At 34.4% G+C, this 16,253-nt stretch overlaps 3 protein-coding genes across 3 annotated transcripts in view; 2 read left to right on the forward strand and 1 right to left on the reverse strand.

The window, feature by feature from the left end:
- The window catches only part of LOC114265609 (orcinol synthase-like), a 55,659-nt gene extending 54,564 nt beyond the window's left edge, over positions 1 to 1,095 (forward strand). Inside the window, exon 3 of the mRNA XM_082888888.1 lies at positions 92 to 1,095. Within this exon, the coding sequence (XP_082745014.1) occupies positions 92 to 1,095 (1,004 nt within the window). The remainder of the gene's footprint in view (positions 1 to 91) is intronic.
- Positions 1,096 to 4,414: 3,319 nt separating this feature from the next.
- Positions 4,415 to 9,027, forward strand: LOC114265520 (eukaryotic translation initiation factor 4E-1). The gene is made up of 5 exons (XM_028206339.2): positions 4,415 to 4,945; positions 7,534 to 7,699; positions 7,780 to 7,905; positions 8,598 to 8,663; positions 8,789 to 9,027. Exons 1-5 carry the CDS (start codon positions 4,653 to 4,655, stop codon positions 8,834 to 8,836), a joined length of 699 nt encoding a protein of 232 aa, XP_028062140.1. The 5' UTR covers positions 4,415 to 4,652; the 3' UTR covers positions 8,837 to 9,027.
- A 1,511-nt stretch (positions 9,028 to 10,538) lies between these two features.
- On the reverse strand, positions 10,539 to 15,033 carry LOC114265521 (transcription factor GTE12). Its single transcript, XM_028206340.2, has 11 exons — positions 14,868 to 15,033; positions 12,774 to 13,915; positions 12,459 to 12,522; positions 12,247 to 12,387; positions 12,113 to 12,165; positions 11,958 to 12,018; positions 11,786 to 11,869; positions 11,566 to 11,684; positions 11,413 to 11,479; positions 11,179 to 11,300; positions 10,539 to 11,060 (listed from the first exon to the last, which is right to left on the reverse strand). Exons 2-11 carry the CDS (start codon positions 13,809 to 13,811, stop codon positions 10,845 to 10,847), a joined length of 1,965 nt encoding a protein of 654 aa, XP_028062141.2. The 5' UTR covers positions 13,812 to 13,915; positions 14,868 to 15,033; the 3' UTR covers positions 10,539 to 10,844.
- Between the last annotated feature and the right edge of the window lie 1,220 nt (positions 15,034 to 16,253).

A 16,253-nucleotide genomic window follows, 5' to 3' on the forward strand; every position in this document is an offset into this window, starting at 1 on the left:
AACTTTTAATTACTAATTTCAAATTAGTTGCAGAAACGTGATTTTTTGCGACCAAAATTTTGTTGGTCGGCAAAAGTATAATTTCCTGTAGTGATGCATGTGACTGAGGAAATCTTAAAGCCAAATCCAAACATAGCTGCCCAGATGACACCATCTCTTAACACACGCCTAGATATAAAAATTACAAAAATACCCAAACTCGGTGCAAAAGCTACATTAAAGGCCATCAAAGATTGGGGGCAACACAAATCAAGCATTACACACCTTGTATTTCACTCAACTTTGGGCACAATAATGCCAGGTTTGGACTATCAACTCATCAATTTCCTTGGGCTTGACTCCTCTGTGAAGAGGTTCATGTTGTACCACTTGGGTTTCTATGGCGGTGGAATTGTCCTTCGACTAGCTAATGATCTAGCTGAGAACAACAATGGTGCTCGAGTTCTAGTAGTTTGCTTTGAAGTCATGGTCAATGCTTTTCGCGGTCCTTCGCATGCCCATTTGGATATTCTTGTGGGCTATGCAATCTTTGGCGATGGTGCTGCTGCTGCCATAGTTGGTGCGAATCCCAATATCTTGATCGAATGTTCATTTTTCAAGATTATTTCTGTGAATCAAACAATTTTACCAGAGTCAGATGATGCGGTGGGAGGGCGGTTACGTGAAGTTGGCCTGATTTATTACTTGTCGAAGAAGTTATCTAGTAAAGTCGCGAATAATATTGAGAAGTGTTTGGTTGACGCTTTTAGTCCTCTTGAGATTAGCGATTGGAACTCGTTGTTTTGGGTGGTTCATCCTGGTGGTCGAAAAATTCTAGACGAAATTGAGGCGATACTTGAGCTGAATGAGGAGAAACTGAAAATGAGCAAAAAGGTGTTGAGTAAGTATGGAAACATGTGGAGTTCAGGTATGATATTTGTTTTGGATGAGATGAGAAAAAGCTTAGTTGGTAAAGGAAGCACCACCACTGGTGAAGGATTTGAGTATGGTGTTCTTCTTGGATTTGGACCAGGTGTAACTGTGGAGACTATTGTGTTGTATAGTGTCCCTATAACTTCATTCATTAATCAATCTTTCAGACAACAATTTTTATAATCAAAACTGCTATTCTTACTTCACTTTACTCCAAATACACTTTCTTCTTTATCCTTATTATACACAGAAGTAATTATATATAATAAGAATAAGAAAGGGAGTATATTTAGAGTAAAGTGGAGTGAAAATAATAGCACCCTTTATAATCTCTATCTCCTTGTCTTAATATATTCTTAATCATTAGATTATGTGAGACAATGAAAAAGAAATTTGAATTTAAATCTCTATCTCCACGTCTTAATACATTCTTTAATTTTAAAAAAATTAAAAATAATGTAATTGAGCGAATTTACTGCATACATGAATTATTATGCCAATCTGAACTCAAAGTGGAATAAAATTACATAATTTCTAAGGGATCAAAATGTTAATTTCTCTCATAAATATTTGAAATTGCATCAAACTTATCAAGAATTTGTAAAATTTGAGAGAAACTAGCCCCACCAGCCTCCTTCATCATGATAAGTTCGATTCTAAATTGCGCCAAAGGATGAATAGAATTGTCGAGTACAATTTACTTATTTTAAAAATTGAAGATGAATCATGTATTCAAAAATTCATATAAAATTGGACCAAACCATCTTATAGTTTTTTCAATTTTTTGGCTCAACGTTAAAATTGTCCAACAAAAAATCCAATCAAAGCATACTGTATTCGTATGTTTTATTTGAAAAAAAAAAAAAAAAAAAAAAAGAAAAGAAAAGAAAGAAAGAAAGAAGAAGAAGCTTTTTCCTACCATACTACAAACACAAAATTTGACTAAAACATTAATTTTACTCACATATACCGTATGGTAAGTCCATCATAAAATATATTTATTCAAATTGGACGGCATATTTTATAAAGTTAGATTTTTCTAAGTTTAAATCTAAATTTTAGCTAATTTGAGAGGTCTATGGGTCACACCACAACTCTCATTTCAATTATTTAAATAGTTAATTTTATAAGGTCTTTTATGTATATCATTAATAAATAAAAATTAGAAAAATCTGATAATCATAAATTTTTTTTCCTTTTATTATCTTTGTCTAAATAAAATATATGATCTATTTTTAGAACATATTTGTCATCCATGTTTTGAAAATTAAGAGTATCAGCATCAGCCTCTCTACAATGGCTTTGAAGTTATTATAGAGAGCATCAGCATCAGATATGTGATCCATCAAAATCGATATGCCCTTCATTCGTTTTGCCAACGCTACAGTTCCTCCCCTGATGAAACGAGCCACTGTTCATCACTACAACAAGCAAATTAAGTGTTACCGGATGTCTGTCCGGAAGTCCGATTGGACATCTGGCCGATCAACGGCATTTTTTTTTTTTTTTAAACTTGTTGGGCATTTCCTCCGGTTTTACCTTTATAAAGGAACATAGAAATTGTTTGGTTGGCAGCTCATCAATTTAATAAAAAAAATAAAAAATAACAAATACAATAAGAAAATAATTTTTTAATAGGATTGAGTTAGAATACAAAGTTTGATGCAGTGGGTACTAAAAAGGTGACTAGCTAAAATAGAAAAATAGATTTTTAAGTTATAATTTGACTAAGAATTTGATGAGACTGGTGTGGATGCTCTTACGCAAGTAATGAAAATATTATGATTATTAAATTAATATATATTTTTCATGAATAATTTGATTGAGTTTATTATAAAATGAACAATTTGGAACTCAAATTCTCCCAAATTCAGATTTAAACTTAAAATGGAAGGTCCTGGGCTAACGGGTCCGGCCACTAGGTCAAGCCAGGCTTCAAATAGAAGGTCTTGGGCTGGGCTCAGGCTTGGGCCGGGCCCACCTCAGGCGGGTTTTGGGCACTCGTGGACCTTAGGCCATTTTTACACCCTTACGCCAAAGGATGAATAGAATTGTTGAGTACAATTTACTTATTCTAAAAATTGAAGATGAATCATGTATTCAAAAATTTATATAAAATTGGACCAAACCATCATATAGGTTTTTTTTCAATTTTTTGGCTCAACGCTAATATTGTCCAACAAAAAATCCGATCAAAGCATACTGTATTCATATGTTTTATTTGAAGGAAAAAAAAAAATAGAATCTTTTTCCTACCATACTACAAACACAAAATTTGACTAAAAATTAATTTTACTCACATATACAGCATGGTAAGTCTATCATAAAATATATTTATTCAAATTGGACGGCATATTTTCTAAAGTTGGATTCTTCCAAGAAATCTGAAATTTAGCGAATTTGAGAGGTCTATGGGTAGGGGTGTAAATCTGGCCTGGCCTGGCCCGGCTTGGCCAAGCCCATGTCGGGTCTCACGGGCTCCCCACCAAAATTCATGTCGGACCGGGCTAGCCCATGGGCCAAAAAATTAGGCCTAGGCCCAGGGGTTTTCGGACCGGCATGGTAGACTTCGGTCGAACTTGAGCGGGCCTAACCATTTTTTTTAATTTTTTAAAAAATTTTCTTTCAAATTTTTATTATTTTTCACTAAAAAAAACACTAGGCCTCAGGCGACCCGGGCTTTGAGTGGGCCTTAAGCAAGCTAATGGGCTGAGCCACGAGCTGGGCCGGCTTCAAAATGATGGCCCTGGCCCAGGCCCAGGGACTCGGGCTAGGCTAGAGTCCGGGCCCAAACGGGCCGGGCCCACCCCGAGCGACGGGTCATTTTTACACTCCTATCTGTGGATCACACCACAACTCTGATTTCGATTATTTAAATAGTTTATTTTGTAAAATCTTATGTGTATATCATTAATTAAAAAAATTAAAAATATATGATAATCATAATTTTTTTTCCCTTTTATTGTGTTTGTCTAAGTAATATATATATATATGGTAGTTCAAAATTTTGTGACTCAAATCACTTAAAACGACGTCGTTTTACACTCATTTACACTCAAAACAACGTCGTTTTAAATGATTTGAGTAATTTGAATCATAAAATTTTGAGATACCTAATATTGTTATTTTTAGAACATATTTGTCATCCATGTTTTAATAAAAATATTGTAATTATTAAATTAATATATTCTTTTTATGAATAATTTACACCGAGTTTATTATAAAATGAACAGTTTGGAGGTCAAATTTTCTAAGGGTTGGTTTGGCATAAACTAAATAATACAAAAAGTCAAAAAGTCACTATCCTATTTAAGTCACATCATCTTATTTAAATCACATCACCTCTCTAACACATCACATCAAACTCAACCCTAACCCAACCCATATAAGCCAATAAGTCAAAAAGTATACTTTTTTAGAACATCCCAAACTAACCCTAAAATTCAAATTTGAATCTAAAAAATTCTATTTTGTATGATTGATTCCGTAACCAATTCTGATTGAATACTCTTAAACAGTGTCTGAATGATTAATTTAGATGGCGAGTTAAAAATAAATAAATAAATAAAATAAAAATATAAAATACCTATAGGCCTTGTTTGGAAAAGTGTGAAAAAAAAAAAAACCTTACTCGCATCTCCAAACACCACCTCACTCACCAGATCCGTTTACATAGGTGTACGTATACTCTCGTCTCCATTTGATAAAAATTGTGAAGAAAAAAAGCTTGGAGAGAGAAAATGGTGGAGGAAGTAGAGAAATCTTCGTCAGTCACCGAAGAACCAATCATGACCAACAACCCACAAGCCGACGACGACGACGACGGCGAAGCGCCGGAGGAAGGAGAGATCGTCAGCGATGACGACACGTCATCGTCCGCCAAGCCTACGGCGCCTCTAGCCGTTGAATCACACCCTCTGGAGCACTCTTGGACCTTCTGGTTCGACAACCCTTCAGCCAAGTCCAAGCAAGCCGCTTGGGGTAGCTCTATTCGCCCCATCTACACTTTCTCTACCGTTGAAGGCTTTTGGAGGTATATATATTTTATATATTTCTGTGGATTGATCTGTATTTTGTATCTATTTTGGTCTTTGTTCGGATTCAAAGGGAAAATTCGAGAAATTGAGAGAAAATATGATTGGGTCTTTTAGGAAATTGAAGTTCTTACTAAATTAAGGCAATTGATTGTATGTGGCTTTGTTGATTCTTGAATAATTTGTAAGGGTTCATTACTGAAATTAGGGTTTGTATAATCAGATGATCAATTTTGGGTTTTGCTTTTCCTGATATTAGGGTTTATGTGGTTTAATGGGTTTGTCAGTAGAAATGTTAATTTCTGAAATTAGGGTTTGTACACTTTTTAAGGCCTTGTTTGGTAGGTGATGATTTTAGCCAAAAAGTCAAAAAAATCACCAAAAAAAATTTAAAAAAAAAAAAACCAACAAGCTATACCAAAAAGTCAAAAGTCAAAATTCTCTTTTCATAAAAAAAAAAACTAAAAAGTCATCCAAACATACTAAGATAGTTAAAAAATTAAAAAATTAAAAAATTAAAAAAATTAAAAATTAAAAAATAAAATAGCATATTGGAAATAAAAAAATAAAAAAAAATTACACTAAGATTATAATGACTGTGATTGGGCTAATTTGATTGATTTTATTGATAATATGGGGATCGTACATTCACACTTATATTGGAGATAGTTTTGTCTTTCTCATGTACCCTTCTAATCACAGAATTAGTCATAGGCTGATATGCTTTGGTTATTTCTATATTTTTCTTATGGTGATGTAATTTATTGGATGCCATGAGTTGACAACTATGTGTTATGGTTGTAGAATAGAATACTAGCCTATTGTGTTCTATTTCCATGCCTGTATAAAAAACGTTGGTGTGCATGTGTGATGAGGGCATTCCCAGCTTGTTGGTTTGACTATTGATAGTATTGGGTCAAAGAATCAGTTTGTGTTCTTATGATTTTGGTCTTCAGGGGCTGGCTAGATTGTTGGGTTGTATTAGTGTCTCTGCAATCATATGCGATTTAGGAGCGTTCCCAATTAATGATCAGTCTAGCATTTGATAATGGTTATGTAAGAATAGATTGGATGATGGACATTACTTTAGCTATAGTGTTTTAGCTGCTAGCACAATCGATAGACGTGGATGTGGCTGCAAGTAGTTGCATGTTGACTAGAGCTTACAACTCAAGCAATATTGTTTATGTAATTTGGAAGAAGATGCTGTATATGGTAATGGCATTGATTAGTGTAAAGGCATAATTGGTTTGTTACATGTGATGTGTACTCTTCTCTACTGTTACAATTTACAGAAAGGGGCCATTGGTTCACTGGTTAAAATTTGGCCTATTAACTTTGAGGTTGGTTTGAATCCAAGGACAACCATTTTGTTTAAATATTGCCAAAGGTTAGGTCTATATCCAATCTAACCCCTCCTGGACCGCCACCTAATGGGGACTTTATAATGTGTACTCTCCTGCTGGTGTTGGACTAGATGGCATTTGACTGTTGACAAGCATAGACGAAATGGGAAACCTATTGAGAGCGGAGCAACTATAATTAAGGGACACAATAACACAGCTTAACTGCTTTAGTTAACTTTGGCGCTGTTTGGGATTCCGAAAATTAGGCTATTATAGCCTCATTTGATTTTTTAGCCCAAAAGCAACACTGTGCATGGATTTTCAAAAAAAAAAAGAAAAAAAAGAAAAAGAAAATAGGCTGCTGCCGGACAGTGTAGGCTGTCACAGCCGGACAGTGTTGCAGCAAGGGCGAAATGACCATTTTGCCCCTTTATATCAATTTTAAAAAATAAAAAGTTAGGGATAAATCTGTCATTTTAAATTTAAACACCATTTCAACACACTTTTCAATACAATAACTCAACTAAAAAATCATCTCATCTTCCCAAACACAAAAACTAAAATAGCCACAAAAATAGCCAAAAAGCCAAATAGCCTACTAAAATAGCCACTTCCCAAACGAGGCCTTTATTAGGCTCTGCATTTTTCTTAAGCTTAGTAGCTTCTCATCAAGTACGTATATTATTCCTCTTCACTATTACTGATACTAATGACTGAATGATTGGTATTTGTAGACTCCAATTAGGCAAACTAAAGTCAGTTGATAGAGCTTGAGTTGTCTTTATTAGGCTCTGTATTTGTAGATCCCAATGGAAATTTGATGTCATTGCATTCTTAAACGCATATTACACATGAAAGGATCTGAGCAAAGCTCGTTCAGAAGTCCACTGAGCATGCCAGCCAAGCTCAAGCTGCTGTGTCATGGCTTTGATTTGATCTGAACTGAGCTCAAAACTTCCGTCGTATTGTGAGCAGACTAATATTTGGGTTGGCTCGGTCCTAATCTTTTGCATGACAAGAGCCACTTTCCTGGACTGTTGCTTCAATGCAAATCTGATGGTGTAACAATTTTGCTCTTTCAAATTGCGTGATGATATGTAACTTCTTGTTATATAGTCAAAATCTTTTGGTTGTATTGCAGCCCGTCACCATTTGGTTTGGTGTTACGTCTTTTTGAATTTCAGTCCATAGTTCTTTTGTTTGTCCTACATGATTGCTGCTAAGCTGTGCTTTTTCTGCAGCCTCTACAATAATATACACCTTCCAAGCAAATTGGCAGTCGGAGCAGACTTACATTGTTTTAAAAATAAAATTGAGCCAAAATGGGAGGACCCTGTTTGTGCTAATGGTGGGAGGTGGACTGTGGCCTTTGCCAAGAGCAAATCTGACACTTCTTGGCTGTATACGGTATGTACAAACCATAGTTAATCTGTCTGAATTCTAAATTCTAATGTGTCCAGTAATTTTCTGTATGAATTTTTCTATAGTTGCTGGCAATGATCGGAGAACAATTTGATAATGGAGATGAAATCTGTGGGGCAGTTGTCAATGTCAGATCTAGGCAGGAAAGAATAGGTCTGTGGACCAAGAATGCTGCAAATGAAATGGCTCAGGTAGTTGATTTTAAACAAATAAATCTACCTGTTTTCATAAGATTGTTCTGCTAGTTTTGTTAAATTACTTTGCATTATTTATCAAGGCAATGCTCAATGTGATCAGTGATAGAACTGTTTAAATTCATGGCCTGCATAATTGTCAACAAGGACGATAAAATAAAAGAACTATAGACTTGTTAAACTATCTGAGATTGGGCTGGTCATTGTTAGATTTGAAATGTCCTTTGTTTTTGTTCTTCATGCTAACCAAGTGGGCTGACCTCACAGAGGATTAATGCAATTTTATTTTTTTTTTACTTTCATTTGGCAGTGGACACAAGTTGGTGAACTGTTGTTTTTCCATAGTAAAAAAGTTCTATTGCCATTGTCGTCTTATTTATATCTGAATTGCATATGGCATTTGTGCCATTTACAATGACGATGAAAATGGTGTATTTTTGCATAAAATATTTATATTCGGTTCGCTCCTGTCAACTTATTGTTATGAAATTTCTTCAATTTGTAGTAGGTGTGTTATTAAAAACTTCTCTTTTCAATGACTAAGCATATTTGTGTATTAATGTTGTGCATTTTAGATAACTTAGTGGATGTTAGAGGATTAATTATTCTGTAGTCTTGGAGTACCATATATGCTTTGAATATGATGGTTGAACTTTGCTGCATTTCTTATGTAAGGTTTCTTGTTTCAGGTAAGCATTGGGAGACAATGGAAGGAGTTCCTTGATTACAATGAAGGCATAGGGTTCATATTTCATGTAAGGAAATTTGTTTCATGTGTGTGATACAAGCATATATTTTGTATTTTATTTCTACTTATTCTTGTTTAACACATCCATAGTCGTAAGTGTGCTAACTACTTAATGTTTCTCTTTTGTTTCAGGATGATGCAAAGCTCGACAGAAATCCCAAGAACCGCTACACGGTATAATAATAAGTTGCACTTTGTTTCCTGGACACCAAGTAGAAGATGCAGTGCTTATGTTTCCTGAACAACTTATGTCTATTTTCTTTGTCACACCTTGCTTTGCGAGATTTTACATGGATTGCTAACTTTTACGGTTGAAAATTGAATATCTGCTTATATGTTAGGGGTGTTTGGTGGGGGCTTTTTTGAGCTAATTTATGATTTCTGGCTTTTAAAAAGTTATTTTGGACTGTTTGGCTAAAACTATTTCAAATAGCTTCTGATTCTAACAACTTATTTTAAGTCAAAAAAGCTGATTCTGAAAAGTTGTTCATTCCTTCCTTCTGATTATCAGTTTCTACTGTAGATATATTAATTTACGGTTATATTTTTAGATTTTTTTTTTTTTTAAAATAGAAAAGACACAAATGGATTATAAAATATTATTATTATTTTTTATGAGAAATGTAAGGAAATAGTGAATAATAAAAAATAAAAGTTAATTGAAAAAGTTATTTCACGGCTTATTTAATAAACATTATTCAGTAATTTAAATCTATAATCCAATAGTTATACCAAACAGATTAATAGTTTTTTATTAAAGTCATAATCTATAATCTGTTAAGTTATAATTTATAATTTATTTTAACATTTACACCAAACAGGACCGTTATATGATGCTAGTACATTTTTAGAGGGCCAGTTTCTTCTAATTTGCAGTTTGAAATTTAATCGTGCTATGTTTCACTGCTCCTGCTGTATAGCTTAATTTTGTATTTGGATTAGGTTAGTAATTAGATTAACGGGGGTGTGTCCAGTCCGTAATCGGACGACGGACTGAATCGTACTATTAGGTCCCGTGGATCCATCATGGAGTTTGTATCGATGATCCGAATCATTCAATGTATAGGGCTCGCTGAGTATTTTATTCCTATAAAAAATCATGTTAAATATCGATAGTCACTTGATTAGATTATATTTTTTTCAATGATTTTTTTAAAAAAAAAATTATTAATAGAAATGTAATTTAATCAAGTGGCAATTAATATTCAATTAATTTGATTTTCTGCACTGATGAAATGCTCTACAAATCTTATATATTGAATAGCTCGAATCATTGATATAGATTTCGTAATAAGTCCACAGAAGTTTAACAGTACTGAACCAGACTGGAGACAGTCTCGCTCAATTAATAAGCCTTGTTTCGGTCACAGTGAATTTGGATTTTCGAATGTTGTATGTCCACTTGGATTTAAATAGTTCAAAAGATTATTTTTATTGATACAAAAAATCTATAAACCAAATTTAAATAATTCAAAAGATTACCTTGATTGATATGAACAATTTCATAAATCAATAAAATACAATGAGAGAAACAAGTAGAAGTAGCCCATTTGTGTTTTTCGGCCTTTTTTTTTTTTTTTTTTTTTGGGAAAATGTGTTTGTAAAATATTTGGATAAGTGTGTGTTCACTTCACTGGAATAAAATAAAAATAAAATAACATTTTTATCAAAATAATTAATATTTGAATCATCAAAAAATTAAAATAGAGAAGCCAAGGATAATCATTTGTTTCTACTATGTTAAGAATGATTTTTATTACAATTCAAATTTTTTAGTAAACCCCAAGTGTCCTTTTTCGGATTATATTTTATGAAAAATTAAAAAATGACAACTTTTCAATGTTTTTGTTTCCTAGAAGACTAAAAAAAACAAAAACACAACTAAAATAGGAAGCTCCCTCCACCTTGTATTAATATATTCCAATATTAACCAAATACAAAATTGCACAATTACATCCCCTCAAAAAAATTACTAATAATAATAAACAGAGATGTAAGAAAAGTTGTAAGCTCCCTCTCTTAATATATATTCTAATGATGAACCAATACATAATTGTACAATTACATCTACCCTACAAAAAAAATTTAAAAATAATAATATAATCATTTTACACCCAGCAACTTCTCCCCACAAATTTATACACGAGCAGAGATCTGCAGAAACAAAGAACAAGACAGGTTACCCGATTCATGAAAAGATCTCCCCCTCCTCTCCGTCTCCATTCAAGATCGCCACCTCATCCTCCTCATCTCCCATAAAATCATCTTTCATAACCAAACCTAACTCTTCCAATAGGTTACCAATGCGAAAACCGTGGAGATTGTCAGATAGCGAGCACCTACTAAGCATCTCCAGATCTTTCAAGCTCTCCAAATTGTTGTCAATCTCAACAGTTTTCTCCATCTACATTGTGAGGTAATGTAAGATAAGGTAAATCCCTTTTCCCTATGTAGACTGTTGAAAATATATAAAACACCTCGCACATTAAACAAATTTAAAGAAAATGAAATCGGAAATAAACCTTCTGCAGTGCAAGTCGGGCAGCTTCCCTTTCTCTCTCCCGCTGTGTTTTCATTTCAGCTTCTGCCCTAATTCGCGAGGCAGCTTCAGCTGCTTGGATTTGAGCTTCTATTCTGGCCCTCTCTGTAATAAAAAAATTCAACCAGGGCAAAAGTTAAATTTCTTCAAAATTCAAGGTCAGCTCAGCAACACAAATTTATGAAAGGGTATTCTGTGTACATAAACAAGAAATCACCTTTTCGCTGCTGAATTTCAAGTCTCTCCTTTTCCTGCTGCATTTTCACAACATCAGCTTTATCAACCTGAACAATGAGAACATTCATTAGTAAACCCTTCTCACTCGCGCCTTGAAATTAATCATTCATTTCAGAAAATCAAAAGGCTTTACATGATCTAGAAGTGTCTTCCGTTTTGCTTTCAAGATAGTGTCTGCAAAGCGGCTCTTTAGCATTGCAGCTCGAAGAGCCTTCTTCGGGGATAGTTGTATGTCAATAAGTGGACTCAAACCTAAAATAATCAAAACACCAAAGGTGGAAAGCTTTAAAAATGAGAACATGAATTCCTGAACTGACAACAATAATTCAGATATTGCTGATAGACAAACTAACCTTCCTCAGAAGTGGCAGTGGTAGCTACAGTTGAGAGTTGTGGACTTGAACAAAATTGTTCTTCGTCCAAAGCGCTTAAAGCACCTTCAGATCATTTCCAAGAGCATGTTCATAAATGACCAATGAACAACTGACAAGATATTACACAATACAAAGAGAAACACACCCTCACCATCAGAGTCGGGATCTGATTTGCTCATCTGGGATGCCGACAAGCTTTTTGCCTCACAGACCTAAATTTATAAACAAAGCTCTTAACTTTATTTTGCATAGCATGCAAATGATAACAATAAAATTCATTACATAAACAAGAACCTTAATGTGTACCTTTCTGGAAGCATTGAAATGATCTTGTCCCAGTGATCTTTCTGAAGACAAATCTAAACCAAAGCAAAATGTGATTCAGTTAGTTGACGACTAGAAATTTGAGTAGAGAATCAGCAAGAGGAAATATAACTAACCACTTGAGGATGCGTGGGAAAAATCACGCTGAAGGCTGCATTGGCATCTTATACCGCCACATGAACCACCACATTTGGGGGTGACCAAGTTCAATGGCGGATTGAGGTTAGCAGAGCCACATCTATTACCACTATCAGTGCCTATAAGACACATTGCCAATTAGCTCCCATAAAAAGCCATAAAGCATAAACTTTAATCTGCCACTTCATACCTTTGTGGATGATCTTCCCTAATGATTGTTGCCCAGTAGTTTCTGTCTTCATTGCAGATTCAGCCTGTTCACAAAGTATACACACCTCAAACATATAGCATAGATGAACACAAGCTCCAGCTAAATTAAGATTAATAATGAAGGAAACAAAATCTAAAAGGCGAAAAGTGTATATGAATATGAAATAGTGTTTATCAGACAAGCTGGTAAGCATGCCAAGCTTGCTAGCAGCTGAAGACTAGACTAAAAATCCAAACATAAGCTCTGTGAGCATGATAAGGACATCTTGTCTCTATTCCCATGGAAATTACTTACTTTTACGGCTGTTGCACCCAAATGCAATCCAATATTTCTTTTCAGCTCCCATAAGGTTTCATCATCAAAGGCATCTATATCCATGTCAATCCTTCCATCTCTTTGCTTGAAACCAATCTTTTTAAGGAAACCTTGCAAGTGTGGTGACATCTTTTCCCTTGATACTTCCAACAGCTGTTTTTTCAACTTTTGCTTCACCTCAGCTGGCATTAACCTTTTGGGCAACAAGCTAACATGCACGGAAGACGTTCTATGGTCAGTCTGCTCTGGACTATTGGTATTCTTTGCTCTTTCACTTGATGAATGCCTCTGCTCCACATCTGTGTGCTCACGAGTCCATTTTGCCTCAAAACATTTCCATCTTGTATTAAAGATTTTATTTAGTTCCTTAGCCATGCCATGAACATTGTTAGAAGGAGGATTATACACCATGGCATTGGAAAAGGTCAGCCTGACATCAGCTGCAAACTCTTCAACACTGGAGTATGAGTTGTTCTCCAATTTGGTTTTTATAGTTCCCAAATCCATGGGATCAGAGATAACAGAGAAATAATCAGGAATGTTCAGCTTCACAGGATCAACTGGATGATTGAAAACCCACCCATATCGATGAGTCATCAATTGTTTCAAAATTCCAAAACACTGATGCGTCACACTACGATCGATCTTTCGTCTCTTCTCCTTTTGACCATCCCCCACCTCTGGGAGCCCACGTTTATGAAAGCCCAATACAGAGGGTTTCGACTTTGAGTCATTTGTGTGACTGGAAGAAGTAATCACTAACTTGTGTGATTTATTCATCTCAGAATTCTTATTTTCACTCACACGAATACCGTGACCACATTCATCATTCTGGAACACCCGCTGGCCAAGTTCACAAGATTCTCTCCCGGGTTCAGCTTCAATTCGCCTAGAGACAATTTTGATCTTCAATTTTTTCTTTACAATATTTTCAGTAGCCATCATAGTTGGGAACTGCAAAGACTGAAGAGGGACACCATTCAGATTTCCAGATTGATTCTCAGACACCATAACCATTGTTCTCCTTAAATGAACAACACTGGTAAAAAACAGTGATCGCTTTGGGTTTCGCTCAGAAATAAACCAGCATGATTTGGTGAAAGAAGGCAATGCAACAATCACTGCAAGAAATATCACAAACAATTAGCACCAAAATAACCATTATTATTGCAGTATCAAACACACTGTCATTTATCATGTTTTCATAACTAGTTTCTTTCATACAACAGCATCCTAATGCAACAATCACTGCAAGAAATATCACAAACAATTAGCACCAAAATAACCATTATTATTGCAGGATCAAACACACTGTCATTTATCATGTTTTCATAACTAGTTTCTTTCATACAACAGCATCCTAAAGAAAATTAAAAAAAAAGAAAAAAAGAAATCAATTTAATAAATGCTCTGCTTACAGTAATGAGCCATATCTAGGATCTAAATTCTAATAAATGCACTTTGAGTGGATAGTGAATAGTTACTTAACCACAAAGAAAAACTTCTAAGTAAAAAGCAGCAGCAAAATCATCAGTAATTCTTTTAACAAACCAACATATAAAATTGATTTTGATAATATAATAAAATAAATTTTGCCGTTAACTAAAACACTAACCAAATCATCAAGCCCAAAAGACAAACCCTAAAACGAATATAATCAAAACCTTAAAGCACAAACATTAATAGCAAATTGAAAAATTAATCAAACCAAATCAGTAAGTTCAATAGAAACAACAATCAAAGCCGTATTCGATCAATCAACAATTCAATCAATTGGGTGTCAACAAAAGCATCTTCAATCAATATCAAACCAAATCAGTAAGTTCAATAGAAACAATAATCAAAGCCGGATTCAATCAATCAATCAACAATTCAATCAATTGGGTGTCAACAAAGGCATCAATCAATCCGACCCAGAACAAAATAAACATGTTACACAAAAATGATCGCTACGAACATGAAAGCTGAATTGTTTTTTTTGCATAAAAAGACTTAGAACTCAAAACTAATAGAAAATACAGAACTTAATTTAGAAAAGATTGGGAGATAGGGTTTAGAGTTCGAAAGACTTACCTAAACCCAATTACAACAGCGAAAAGCTCAAATTCATCGATTGAAGAGAAAACGCCAGTTATAAAGATGATGAGAGAGAGAGAGAGAGAGAGAGAGAGAGAGAGAGGGGTTTTTTTGAAAGTGAAGTAAGAAAGAGAAGAGAATTAGGGTTTTTCTCGATCTCTATAACGCGGTTTGTTACTGAAATGACTTATTTGCCCCGGGGATAGCGTTGGCGCCAATGTTGTGCACTTACTATTTTACCCTTCCATCGTTTTAAAATAACCTCTTCTGTAGTACTTAGAGCATCTCCAATGGTTTGCCATTGGAGCTGCCATTGCTATATATAGTAGCTGCCATTGAATTTTGATACTCCAATGGCAAAACATAGCAGCTGCTAAATTTAAGAAATGTCAAAACTTGTGTCAAATTTGACACAAGTTTTGGCAGCTGCCATTCATGCCAACTCAGCCAAAACCAACGGTTTCCCTCCCTCCCTCCCTCCCTCCCTCCCTCCCTCCCTTCCTGCCAACTCAGCCAATTCATCAAACAGATTCACAGAAAAAAATTATTTTATCTGTTTATCAATTTGATTCATCAAACAGATTCAATTTGATTCATCAATATGACGAAATTTTTTCTTTAAAAACCCAAATCAAACACAAGAGATGTGATCAGAACAAGCCAATTACAACCGAGATTGATTAAAAATAGAAGAGAAAGTCTAAGAAATTAAACACAGTAATCAAGAAACTTTACTTGAATGGCCCAAGAAAATCACTAAATAAAAAGACTAAAAAAATTGAAAATTTTCCATTACATTTATTTTTGCAGAAAAGTCAAATATGATGAAAAACAGTGAAGATCTATTATTCAATATGATGAAAAATTATTAAAAATAGAAAACTCAAACAGTAAAGATCTATTATCCCTCAACCGAGATTTATTTTTGCAGAAAACTCAAATATGATGAAAAACAGTGAAAATCTATTATTCAAACAGTAAATAAAAACACAGTAAATATGATGAAAAATTTTCATTGAAAACTCAAATAAAAAACACATGAGAAAGGTTGATTAAAAATAGAAGAAGAAATCTAAGAAAATAAAGTGATCAAGAAACTTACTTGAATGACTAGTCATGGAAGATCAGTGAAGATCTATTATTCAATTGGAAGATCAGTGAAGATCTGTGAGGCTCTGTTTCACTACTCTGGAAATTCAGTGAAGATTTGTGAGGCTCTGTTTCACTACTCTGGAAGATCAGTGAAGATCGGGACCAAGATCAGTGAAGATTTGGAAGATTTGAGGAGAGGAGATGAGAAAAGAGGAGAGAAAGATGAAGATTGGTGAGGGCAATGAAGGGAGAGAGAGAGGAGAGAGAGAGAGAGAGCTTGGTTTATAGATA

Source organism: Camellia sinensis, chromosome 9 (assembly GCF_055761805.1).
Source record: "Camellia sinensis isolate YWXY chromosome 9, ASM5576180v1, whole genome shotgun sequence".
Classification (NCBI taxonomy): Eukaryota; Viridiplantae; Streptophyta; class Magnoliopsida; order Ericales; family Theaceae; genus Camellia; species Camellia sinensis.